We start from the raw sequence: 14080 nt of genomic DNA on the forward strand, positions 1-14080 counted from the left end.
ATTCCTGGATATTCTTGTTAACTTTCTGTCTCGTTGATCTGTCTAATGTTGACAGTGGGGTGTTAAAGTCTCCCATTATTATTGTATGGGAGTCTCTAAGGACTTGCTTTATGAATCTAGGTGCTCCTGTATTGGGTGCATATATATTTAGGATAGTTAGCTCTTCTCGTTGAATTGATTCCTTTACCATTATGTAATGGCCTTCTTTGTCTCTTTTGATCTTTGTTGGTTTAAAGTCTGTTTTGTCAGAGACTAGGTTTGCAACCCCTGCCTTTTTTTGTTTTCCATTTGCTTGGTAGACCTTCCTCCATCCCTACATTTTGAGCCTATGTGTGTCTCTGCACATGAGATGGGTCTCCTGAATACAGCACACTGATGGGTCTTGACTCTTTGTCCAATTTGCCAGCCTGTGTCTTTTAATTGGAGCATTTAGCCCATTTACATTTAAGGTTAATATTGTTATGTGTGAACTTGATCCTGTCATTGTGATGTTATTTTGCTCACTAGTTGATGCAGTTTCTTCCTAGCATTGATGGTCTTTACATTTTGGCATGTTTTTGCAGTGGCTGGTACCAGTTATTCCTTTCCATGTTTAGTGCTTCCTTCAGGATCTCTTGTAGGGCAGGCCTGGTGGTGACAAAATCTCTCAGCATTTGCTTGTCTGTAAAGGATTTTATTTCTCTTTCACTTATGAAACTTAGTTTGGCTGGATATGAAATTCTGGGTTGAAAATTCTTTTCTTTAAGAATGTTGAATATTGGCCCCCACTCTCTTCTGGCTTGTAGAGTTTCTGCTGAGAGATCTGCTGTTAGTCTGATGGGCTTCCCTTTGTGGGTAACCCGACCTTTCTCTCTGGCTGCCCTTAACATTTTTTCCTTCATTTCACCTTTGGTGAATCTGACAGTTATGTGTCTTGGAGTTGCTCTCCTCAAGGAATATCTTTGTGGCGTTCTCTGTATTTCCTGAATTTGAATGTTGGCCTGCCTTGCTAGGTTGGGAAAGTTCTCCCGGATAATATCCTGCAGAGTGTTTTCCAACTTGGTTCCATTCTCCCTGTCACTTTCAGACGTCACCAATCAGACGTAGATTTGGTCTTTTCACTTAGTCTCATATTTCTTGGAGACTTTGTTCATTTCTTTTTACTCTTTTTTCTCTAAATTTCTCTTCTCGCTTCATTTCATTCATTTGATCTTCAATCACTGATACCCTTTCTTCCAGTTGGTCGAGTCGGTTACTGAAGCTTGTGCATTTGTCACGTAGTTCTCATGTCATGGTTTTCATCTTTATCAGTTCGTTTATGGACTTCTCTGCATTATTCTAGTTAGCCATTCATCAAGTCTTTTTTCAAGGTTTTTAGTTTCTTTGTGCTGGGTTTGTAATTCCTCCTTTAGCTCGGAGAAGTTTGATTGTCTGAAGTCTTCTTCTCTCAACTCGTCAATTCTCTCAATTCTCTGTCCAGCTGTGTTCTGTTGCTGGCAAGGAGCTGCATTCCTTTGTTGTGGGAGAGGCACTCTGATTTTTAGAATTTCCAGCTTTTCTGTACTGCTTTTTCCCCATCTTTGTGGTTTTATCTACCTTTGGTCTTTGATGATGGTGATGTACAGATGGGGTTTTGGTGTGGATGTCCTTTCTGTTTGTTATTTTTCCTTCTAACAGGACCCTCAGCTGCAGGTCTGCTGGAGTTTGCTCGACCCTGTTTGCCTAGTTAGCAGCAGCGGAGGCTGCAGAAGAGTGAACACTGCTGAACAGCAAATGTTGCTGTCTGATCGTTCCTGTGGAAGCTTCGTCTCAGAGGTGTACCTGGCCGTGTGAGGTGTGAGGTGTCAGTCTGCCCCTCGTGGGGGGATGTCTCCCAGTTAGGCTACTCGGGAGTCAGGGACCCAATTGAGCAGACAATCTGTCCGTTCTCAGATCTCAAACTCCGTGCTGGGAAAACCACTACTGTCTTCAAAGCTGTCAGACAGCGACATTAAATCTGTCTTTTGTTTGGCTATGCCGTGTCCCCAGAGGTGGAGTCTACAGAGGCAGGCAGGTCTCCTTGAGCTTCGGTGGGCTCTACCCAGTTAGAGCTTCCTGGCCAATTTGTTTACCTACTTAAGCCTCAGCAATGGCGGGCGCCCCTCCCTCAGCCTCACTGCCACCTTGCAGTTAGATCTCAGACTGCTGTGCTAGCAATGAGGGAGGCTCTGTGGGCGTGGGACCCTTCAAGCCAGGCACGGGATATAATCTCCTGGTGTGCCATTTGCTAAGACCCTTGGAAAAGTGCAGTATTAGGGTGGGAGTGACACGATTTTTCCGGTGTTGTGTGTCACGGTTTCCCTTGGCTAGAATAGGGAATTCCCTTTCCCCTTGTGCTTCCCAGGTGAGGCGATGCCTCGCCCTGCTTCGGCTCTTGCTTGTTGGGCTGCGCCCACTGTCCTGCCCTCACTGTCTGACACACCCCAGTGAGATGAACCCAGTACCTAAGTTGGAAATGCAGAAATCACCCGTCTTCTGTGTTGCTCATGCTGGGAGCTGGAGGCTGGAGCTGTTCCTATTCAGCCATCTTGGCACGGATCCTGGCTGATATTCTTCTATAAAGGACATTCGTCTCTTTAGTCTCTCCATTCCTGGATTTTTATTCAATGTTTTATTATCGTTTATAGTCACTAAGAATCTCTTGCTTCCTGACACAAAAAGACGATCCATTCTTGCTTTATATTTTCCCTGTCCCATGCCTAGAGTCAGCCATTTTTCTGACACCTTGCTCCCTTTAATGGTGAATCGTATTTTGAATGCAAACCCTGGGCACTGGGTATGCTCATGCTTACTGGGGTATCACTGCTTCTAGGCCTTTTCAGTGGATCTAGTGATGAAATAGATGAAAAAATCATGAGTTTATATCAATGTTTATAGGTTTGTGATTACAGTACCAATATTATTACTGACCGTAAACCTACCTAGGCAAGTTCAAGATTTCCTTACAATTCTTTTTTTAACATACAGAAATTATGAAAAATTTCCAACATACAGAAAAGATGAAAGAATTATACAGTGAATACCCATATACCTACCACTAAGGTTCTACAACTAATATTTGTTTTATCCCTCTGTCCACTCCATTTTATTTTATTTTATTTTTTAATTTTCTTAGAGCTAGGGTCTCACTGTGTCTCCCAGGCCAGAGTGCAGTGACACAATGATAGCTTGCTCTAGCCTCAAACTTCTGGGTTCAAGTGATCTTCCTGCCTCAGCCTCTCAAGTAACTAGAACTAGAGGTTCATGCCACCCTACCCAGCTAATTTATTTTTTGTCTCTCAGCTTGCTTATTTATTTATTTTGTAAAGACAGGGTCTTGCTATGTTGCCTAGGCTTATCTTTAACTCCTGGCCTCAAGCAGTCCTCCCACCTCAACCTCCCAAAACACTGGGATTACAGGCATGAGCCACCATGTTCAGCCTAATCTATTTTATTTCTTTATGACACAATTTAAAATAAGTTCTTTGCAGTTCTTTGTGTGTGTATATGTATATGTACACATGTATGTACATCCCTGTAGATATAGGGTAGACAGTATTCAAAAATTACTTGATTATATTACTTTGTTCTCACAATGCTATAAAGGACTACCTGAGATTGGGTAATTTAAGAAGAAAAGAGGTTTAATTGACTCACAGTTCTGCAGACTATGCAGGAAGCATGGCTTGGAGGCCTCAGGAAACTTACAATCATGGCAAAAGGTTGAAGGGGAAGCAAGCACTTCCTTCACATGGTGACAGGAGAGCGAGTGAACTAATGGGGAAATGCTACACTTTTAAACAACCAGATCTCATGAGAACTCACTATCACGAGAATAGCAAGGGGGAAATCCGCCCCTATGATCCAATAACCTCCCACCAGGTCTCTTCCCCAACACTGGGGATTACAGCTTAACATGAGATTTGGGTGGGACACAGAGCCAAACCATATCAATGAACTTTTTCTTACGGTCTTCTTATTAAATCATAAACAGACTTATTTGTTTCTGTTTGCTTTTTTTCTCTTTGAATTAATTACATATTTTGGATAGATAGTGTGTCCGTGTGCTCCTTCCCAGTTTCCAATTAGTAGCTCTTGCCATGGTTCCCACCCCAAGAACCAGCCACTATTCTGACTTGTTTTTCCACTGTAGGTTAATTTTGCCTGTTCTGGAACTTAGTATAAATAGAACTATACAGTGGAGGTTTCTTTCTTTCAACATAATGCTTTTGAGATTCATCATGTGTCAATTATTTTTTTTCCCACTGTATCACTTTTTCCAGTGTTGACTCTTTTCAAATTTCTGTATAGTTTTGGTTGCTTGCCAGTCACTTCAGGTGGATGTTTTTTAAATTTTTTATTGTTTTCTGTGGGAAGATTTCTCCAGCGTGAGCTACTCTGCCATTACCAAAAGAGGAATTTTAATTGATTAAAATTGCTTTTTAATCAAATAAATTTTTATTTTTTCTACTTTATGGAACATCTTGAGGTTTTCTTTATGACTTAATATGGTCTATTTTCACGAGTGTTGCATTGGCTTTTGAAGTTACATTTCTTTTTGTAAGAGTGTAATGTTAGTCAAAGGTGTTTGAAAGATCTGTGTTAATGACTATGTTAGTTTTTCGATAACCTTCCTTATTTTTTGACCAGTTGAACCGTCTTGTACTGAAAAAGATAGGTTAAGATTTTTTATTGTTAAGGCTTAATTGTCTTCATCCTTGTATCTTCTGCACATTATGCTTTAGGAAGATGCTTTGTAACATTTGGTACATTCGGTACTTGTGATATATTCATCGTTAGTTGCAGCCTTTTGCATTATAAAGTGTCCTTCTGTTGTTGTCTCAGGTAATGTTTTTGAACCTGAATTTTACCTTGCCTGGTAACAAAATCACATCCCCTGTTTTCTTATTTGTATTTGTTTCATATATCTTTGTCCATCTCTTTATTTTTAGCCTTTCTGACTCACCTTTGAAGACTTGTTTCTTGTATTCATCCTAGAGTTGGGTTTTATATTATGAGCCAATCTGGAAATCCTTTTAATGGAAAATTAAGACATTTTATATTTGCTGATATAACTGATATATCTGATTTCAGCTACTGTAATATTCTTTTATATTATGTTAACTTTGTATATTATAATTACAGTCTTTTACTATGTGGTCTGTTTTCTTTGTTTTAAATTTTGGAAGCATTTTATAAGTCATAGTAGTTACTATAATTTTATATAAAAAACTATATATATACTGATAACTATATAATGCCCTTAGTTCTTATAAGTTTTTTATATATATTGCCCTTAGTTCCATGAGCCAACTAAACCTCTTCTTAAGTTACCCAGCCTTAGGTATTTCTTTGTAGCAATGCAAGAATGGCCTAACACAGGCTTTTGCTATTTTGATTTTTTGTTTTAAGTAATGTCTTTTTTTTCCAGTTACTATCTGTGTCAAGATCAATGAGCTTATTGTATTTCCCCCTACTCCACTTTTTTTCAAGTTTTGTTTTTTCTTCTTTGGTGGAATGGATAATATTTACATAGTAATCTTATAGTCGTATCTTCACCTTTGTTTTAGTCTTTGATATGCACTTAAGTAGGTATAATTTTCACTTCTTGTTCTTCCGTTGTACTTTCCAAAATCATCTCTTTTGGAAGAAGCTCATCAGCTAGAAGATTCTTCCACATGAGTACAGTTTTCTTCACTTTCTTGTATGTTTAAAGTGTTTTTCTTTAGTGTTTCTACTTTTAGGGTGAGTTTGCCAGTTATAAATTCCTTAGCCAACACATTCTTTCCTTGAGTTTTGTGAAGACTTTGCTCCATTGTTGTCTTGTTATTGAGAAATCTAATCTTTCATTTTCTGTCCTTTGTAAATGAGTTTGACTTTTTGCCTGGAGACTGAAAGTACTTTTCTTTATCTTAAAGTCTGATTATTTTACTGGAATGTGTGTAAGGCTGACCATTTGGCACATTTTGGGACTCTTGATATGTGGATTGTTCTTTTTTATTTTCAGAACGTCTTTCTGAATTATACAAAAATATTCTTTCTATCTCATTATTTTGTTTTTCCTATTTAAGAATTCTGATTACATATAAGTTGGATGTTCTTTGCCTGTCCTCTATGTCTATCACTTTCTGATCTTTTTTAATACCGTATTTCATTTTTGTTCTTTTGGTTCTTTTCATTCCCATTTACTATGTCCCTTTGTGTACTTTTGCTTCTATATATTTATCCTTGGACACCTTACATTTTAATGTTCATTTCAAAAATGATTTTATTTTTCCAGTTTCTCTGCTTGTTCTTTCCTCTCATTCTCTCCTCTCTTTGCATATCTGCCTGTTGTTTTTTCTTTCCTAGTCTCAAATTTTGGATTTTAGGTTCCTGGTTTCTTTCATATTTGCAATAATTTGTATAAATGCACTTAATTCATTTTGGAGTATTGTGTTAACGGTTTTTGTTACTTTTCATATTTGTTGGAGGTGGAGTTGGTAGAGTAGTTTAATCAAATGAAGAGTTTTGATTATCTACTTTTATTTATAGTAGGTTTCTATGAGTAATTGGAGTCTATTTTTGTCCGTAAGGAAATATGTAGGATTTTTCTGAGCCAGGTGATTAGGAGTCAGGAGTCAGGACCCCTTATCCTTAACGGGTGTGTTCCATCATCCTTCCGGGATTTCTGAAACCACAGATAATACTAAGCCCTATGTACATTATGTTTTTTTCCTACACATACACACCTATGATAGTTTAATTTGTAGATTAGGCACAGTACGAGATGAACAACAATAACTAATAAAATAGGACAATTATAACAATATACTATAATAAAAGCTATGCAAATGCGTTCTCTCTTTCAGAATATCTGATTTACCCTTTTTGTGATGATGTGAGATGATAAATTGCTTTTGTGATGAGTTTAAATGAGATGAACGTCATAGGCATTGTGGTATAGCATTAGGCTACTATGGACCTTGCGCACAAGCACTGTGATACCTTGGGAGTTAGTCTGATAATCTAGACGGCAGCTAAGTGACTAATGAGCGGGTGATGTATACAGCATGGATACACTGGACAAAGGCATGATTCACATCCCATAGGGCAGCGTGAGGTTTCATTACACTATTCAGAATGGTGTGCAGTTTAAAATTTATGAATTGTTAGGCCAGGCACAGTGGCTTATGACTGTAATCCCAGGCCTTTGGGAGGCCAAGGTTGGTGGATCACTTGAGCCCAGGCGTTCGAGACCAGCTTGGGCAACATCGTAAAACCCTGTCTCTACCAAATAACATAAACATTAGCTGGGCATGGTGGCGTGTGCCTGTAGTCCCAGCTACTCAGGAGGCTGAGGTGGCAGGATTGCTTGAATCTGGGAGGTGGAGGTTGCAGTGAGCTGAGATTATGCCACTGCACTCCAACCTGGGCAACAGAGTGAGACCCTGTCTCAAAAATAAATAAATAAAAATAATAAAACTTATGAATTATTTATTTCTGGAATTTTTCATTTAATATTTTCAGACTGCAGTTTACTCTGGATAACTGAAACCATGTAAAGCAAAACCATGGGGGAGAATAATGCATTTGGTTTCTTAGTTCAAGAATGTTTTTTATTATTGGAACTGTGAAGAGTAGTTTCCTTAATAAATGATGTCTTTTGGGATGCTGGTTGGTTAATATTCTGTTCTTTGATACTAATGTGTTTCTTGGGATTTTAAACTTCATCTACTTTCTTCCTTTTTCTTCGTAGCCAAGGCTCCAAAGGACACCTCTCTCATTCTTGTGTTGCTCACAAGACTTAACTTTTGAACCAAAGTACTTTTGGAGCCCTTTCTTTTACCTCTCCAGGAACCAGTACTGTGGTATCCACTAGGTCTTAGACCCATTCACTCTTCTTCTAGGGGAAGTCCTAAGTTGATATTGCTTGTGGTTTGCAATGCCCACCTCACTCTTATATGCAAGGCCTCTACTAGCTGGTTTTGACGGTTTCAGATGTTAGTTTCCCCATTTACTGTAAATTAAAATTCGTATAAGTCTCTGTTTTCTAGTTACGCTGTTGGTGTTGACTGTAGGTCATTTTATTTGCTTTCCTTGTTGATCTCAAGGCTTTTGTAGAATGTATGAAATAAATCTGATTTAGACGGCTACTCCTGTTTTACAGGAACTGGTAAGTCATTCTCTGATCACTTTAACTAATGGCTTACTGCCTCTTCTATGTGAGCCCCAACCTAAATACTGAGGCCAAAAATATAAATACTCAGAAAGTAGTCCTTGTATTTGTGTAACATTTTGAAGAATGACATAGGATACATTTAAAATATTAATTCATTTAGTAGCTCTGTGAGATAGTGAATCTTTCCCCCATTTTACAAATAAAGATGCTGAGGCTAAAAGGTTAATAGCAACCCACTTATATAATTAGTTAATAATGAGTAAAATCCAATGCTAAGTATCCATGTCTACTGCCTGCTCCATCAATGACCATATCCTTATTTCATTTAACAGTCCCTAAACATTCATTGAGTTCTTTAGAATGCACTGAGCTGAATACCAGGCACTGGTGATAGACCACTGAACAAAATAGACGCCCCAACCCCACACACACAAAAAAGCACACACGGAGCTTATATTTCAGCAATATCCTCTATCTGTGCCCTTCCCACTGCCCGCAACGCCCCGCACCCTGCAACCCCTGCTCAACCCAGTTCATCTCTTCTTGACTTACTTCTGAAATGCTTTATTTGGCTTTGTAAAAACAATACTAATCATGTCATTTATAGCACTTAATTATGTGTGTCATTTAACATAATTGTGATTTTTAATCGTGCCAAAATAATTTTGTGAGTTTTGTATGATTATTATACTACTCTCTCATCCTCCAGTTTTTCTGTTCATTGCTCAGGTACTATAACTCAAAAAAGAAAAGTATAGGTTGGAAGTGAAAATTATGTACTCTTAGTTCTATAATAAAACGCGTATTTAAAGACATTACTGATTTTATTTTTAAGATATTTATGAAGCTACAAATTTTATACCATAGTTTTAGGATGGGTTAAAATTTCATGCTAAATGTTTCTGAGTATCTTAATCTTTACTTATTTGCATCAGAGGTAAAGGATTTTATAACCTGCTTTCAAATAATAGAGTCCCATTTAGAATTATTTTAGTGTTTCATTAAGAAAATGTAAAATGCTTTCATCATTGGCCTATTTCTCATTATAACTTGTTAATTTTGGCAAAGAAATGCTGTTTTAAATTCCTACTTGGAACAGTATAAGATAGGATAATCTGTATTTACTCAGTCAGTTTTAATACAGATTTTTGAGCAACAATGTGGCAGATTGGCACCCTCTTTTGGTCATTTTATTTACCTACAGGCAGAAATATAAGTAATACAAATTGTTTGTCTTTTATATGTTTATCTCTATCTTTTAAGTTAGCACTTACAAATCTCAACCAAAATAATGCCCTAGACTGGGTTCATATGAATAAGGTACACTATTATCTAGCTGTGCTTTGTTTTGGTAATTTTGTGCTTATTTTCTGTTTCCTCAGGCTGGCTCTCTAATTCTAGCATTCAGAATTAGCATTAATATTGCAGATTTTTGAACAAGTATTTATATTAAACTATTAGCTACAGTAGCACATTATTAGACAGATAGTGTTTAACAATTTCATTGTCAATTTGGATTAATTAGAAAAACACCACATTTTAGTACCCTAAATAGCAGTTTTGTTATTTGAATTGAAAGTAAGTCAAGCTTCAGAAAATTAAGGCTGAATTACTTCAGTTTTTCTCCTCTCATTTTTTAAAAGACAGACTTAATTCTCTAAGATTACATGGTTAATTGAATTTATATTATAGTTTGACAATATTTGTGTATAATAAGTTTGCTCACCAGTCCTGGAAATGCCTATGCAAATAATTTATAATTGCAGGGGAGAAAGCTATACTCTGCCAGGTAGGTAGTTGAATAGTTCGGAAGGGGGAAATTTTTCTTGGTAAATATTCAGCAAGTTTGCTTTTGGTAGTTCTAGTATTTCAGAATTTCATTTGACTGCCAAAGCCTCAAATTTAATCCAATTTAATATTACCTAATGGATCTCAACTTTAGCATAATCTATGACCTATTCCATAATACTTAAGTTACTCACTATATTTGAGCTTCCTTGTGCTTTTTCACTAAAATAAGTATTTTAAGAATTTGTATTATGCATTGCTCATATAGGCGTTTTTAGAAATATTACTTTCAAATGCCAACCAGTTATGTTTGTATTGTATTTCTTGTACAAGTTTGAAGAAATTGAGATTTGTGTTTGATTTCTAGTGGGCCTTTCAGTATATTATTTCACTAAAATAAATAATAAACTGTTCGATTGAACTGTTGAATTGAACTTAAGTAATAAGCAAGATAATCTTCTCTGACATGACAAACTAATATAAAATGTTGAACTTCACTCTTTAAAATTTATGATTCAATGAAACTTTATTTTGAAATAAACTGAGTATTTATTTGTATGTTTCACTGAGTGAATTCCCTAGTTTTAATACCAGATATGGCCATAAAGTAATTAGATAGAATTCCAAGAATATATGGCTTTAAATATACTGCATTAGTTTAGTCATACCTAATGTATAATTCTATAAATACTATGTAAATATCTCATAAATTTATGAACTTGACATCAGTAAATTATTTTAGCTCATTTGAAATATGCCACCTATATACTTATGAGTTTAATCCAGTAAAGGGGCAAAAAAGTAGGATGATATATTTGTTTTCATATTTGGATGCATTATAATGAATATATTGGCAGTGTTTTTAACAGACCTACTGAAAGCAGTGTGTTGCTGTCATCTCCTTCTGAAAACGTCCCATTTCAAATTCCCATCCAGTCTTTCTCCAGAAGCCTTCTTAGAATCCAGCAGTATCCAAATGGCAAATTCTGTCTTATCACTTATTTGAAGTAACAAATTAAATTAACTGGTAGTTAATTAGCTGACCAAATTAAATAGGAATGAAAAATACAAAGAATAGTCTTGGAAATATTGCCCTGTAAATGGAATGCTAATCTCTAAATGCAGTTTATTAGAAAAATAGGATATTGGGGAAACAGTCAAAGATTGGATTGTTTCTATCTATTTTTAAAATTTTCATGGTAATAAAATATTCTAACTTCAGATTTGGAAGTGTCTTATATCCCCATAATTTCCTTTGAATCATAATATTTTTCTCTCTAAATTTTATTCTGTCTACAAAGCTACTCTGTTTCTCATCTTAGTTTGTTACTTTATTGTTTTAGCATACACTTAGTTCTTTGGAATCTTGGAGAAATTAAATATGATATTAACTGTAGATATTTATACAGCAGAGGGTACTTTTTTGGATATTTATCAGATTCTATACGGATTAGATACTCCTGGACAGCAACTTGCATGATTGGGAAGTTCATTAACTGTTTAAGGCCACTGTATCCAGTAAGTTAGAAATGTAATTTATGAAATTGTGATCTAAGGTATTATACTTCTGGGGACATGGACAAATATTGTACATCTTGTTTACAGATACAAGTGGTCACAAAAGTCTTTCATTGTAAAGTAACCAGTATACAGTCATCAAGGAATATAAAGTTTATATGAAAAATCAGGGAGTGGCTCCAAATATTTCTTTTAACTTGCTAACTGTTGACTAAACATCTTAAAGTTTGAGTCAAATAGTTTACATTAACTGGAAGTCATTATTATTCATGGATACGCATTTGCTTTTAATATTTCGACATTTGTGAAACACTGTTAAAACAATTGCTTATTAGAAAAGATCTTTTTTTCATAAGGTTTTTTGTTTTGACAGTGATGTGAAATTTGAAAGTAAAGAACGAACAGCGTGTAAAGGAAAGATTGCCATATCAGGTATGCTATAAATGAATCTTTTATATTGCTGAATAAATTCTATAACATAACTACATCTCTATTCTCTTCATTTTGTTTTTCATGCCTCTATCAGAATATTTGTTCTAAAACACTGTTTTCAGCGTTATGTGCTACATTCATATAGAACTTTAGAGTTTAAGAAAACTGTTTTATACATTACATACTCTACAGCTTTCTCCTTAGTGCACCCTTATAAAATAGATAGAGTAATTGTTATTTTCTACAGACTCAGAGGGTAAGTGACTGAACTGGGCCAAACCCAAGTCTTTTGACTCTGTTGCTTTCCTGCTCAGCTGCTCAGAAGCTATAATAATGTTTGTTTTTTTTTTTTTTTTTTTTGAGACGGAGTCTCGCTCTGTCGCCCAGGCTGGAGTGCGATGGCGCAATCTCGGCTCACTGCAGTCTCCGCCTCCCAGGTTTAGGCCATTCTCCTGCCTTAACCTCCCGAGTAGCTGGGACTACAGGCGCCCGCCACTTCGCCTGGCTAGTTTTTTGTATTTATTTTAGTAGAGAAGGGGTTTCACCGTGTTAGCCAGGATGGTCTCGATCTCCTGACCTCATGATCTGCCCGTCTTGGCCTCCCAAAGTGCTAGGATTACAGGCTTGAGCCACCGCGCCCGGCCAATAATGTTTTGTCTAGGTCAGAAGTTCCGTTCCATGAGGTTTTGGTACCATGTTTATTTTGGTCATCACTTTATACCCAGAAGCTAGCACAGTGCTTGGCTCATAGTAATTGCTCAGTGACTCTTGGATGAATGGCTGCTCTTCATTGCCTGTAGTGTAAAGACCACACATTTTTCTACAGTCTTCCATTTTGACCCAATTTTTTATCTAGTCATATCTTCTGTTACTCCTAAACATAAGCTGTCTGCTTTAGCAGACATTTCTCTCCTTGTCCTGGCAACATAACCCATGCTTCTGACACCCAATTAACTTGTGAAATAACTACATTCTCTTAAAGATCTGTTTGTTCATCTATATATAATATAATGTCTGTTACCATTCCAGCTAGAAATGATGTTTCCTTTCTCTGAATTCCTCATGCAGTTAGGAGACCCTTCACCACTAGATGGCACTTACGCTGTGCAGTCTCAGTTTCTCCAAAGGGTTCAGGAAGCTAAAGACAATGGCTTGTAGATGCCACAGACTGAAATGAATACATGGCTGACTCGTGTGTACAGTAGTCAGATAATGCACTTTTACAACTATTTTCTTGTCAGTACATTTTCGAAACAACAGTATATACCTCCGTGGGTCCTTAAGTAATCACTAGGTTATTGGCCAAAAGCCTTGTACTAGAGAGCCTGCTACATTTGAGGCACTGTCACCTAAGGAACTGTTTCTAGTAATATTTTTCTGGATAAACAAAATTATCACACAGGACGGTAGACCTACATTTTACAAAGTACATAAATGGCCAAAATCTGAAGAATTGCATTCAGCTAAGCACAATATTCTTCAGAAAATAACTGGAATATGTAAAAATTTGTTGCTTGTTTTATAGTTATTTATAGTTGTTTTTATCTTTATAATACAAAACAAAACATGTTTTATCTTTGTATCCTTTTGCTGTCAAACATGTACTTTTATGTAGTATTGTTTATTATGTGTAATAAATTTTTTGTGAATAAATTACTGTACATCTTTGAGATTTTATAAAAACTAAACATATCCTTCGTTTCTTGCTTCTAATATAGTGCCACTCAGTATATAAATGAGATATGTTAAGTTGCTGTTAAACACTCAAATGCCATGATAGTCAACATCTGTTGTCATTTCACAAGTTTTATTGATTGTATCAATTCATAATATTAGAAATAACTGTACATTTAGAAGGAGTCTATTAAGTAAAAGTATTTAAAATAAAATAAAAAACTATTTCCTGCCCACAATTACTCAAATGTAAAAATTGAACATATTTCTGCATGTGCTTCTTCTTTCCAAAAGATAATTTTAAATTAAATTAAGGAACGGAAACTCTGAGAAAATCAGATACTTACGTAATGTCTTTTCATCTTTGCCTAGACTTAATTATATCTTGTATGTGTTTGTAAAAACAAAAAATGAATTCACCTTTATAAATCCATTTTCTTTTGATACTGGGATGAAAATGTGACCTTTGCTTTGGTAAAGATGAATATTTGCAACGAAGTTTCATAATGT

The 14080-nt window shown here is 36.0% G+C and overlaps 1 protein-coding gene across 1 annotated transcript in view; it reads left to right on the forward strand.

The window, feature by feature from the left end:
- Positions 1-14080, forward strand: part of RTKN2 (rhotekin 2) — an 80753-nt gene that overhangs the window by 17728 nt on the left and 48945 nt on the right. Inside the window, exon 3 of the mRNA XM_011944105.1 lies at positions 11838-11896. Within this exon, the coding sequence (XP_011799495.1) occupies positions 11838-11896 (59 nt within the window). The remainder of the gene's footprint in view (positions 1-11837; positions 11897-14080) is intronic.

Source organism: Colobus angolensis, unplaced genomic scaffold (assembly GCF_000951035.1).
Source record: "Colobus angolensis palliatus isolate OR3802 unplaced genomic scaffold, Cang.pa_1.0 Scaffold226, whole genome shotgun sequence".
Lineage (NCBI taxonomy): Eukaryota > Metazoa > Chordata > Mammalia > Primates > Cercopithecidae > Colobus > Colobus angolensis.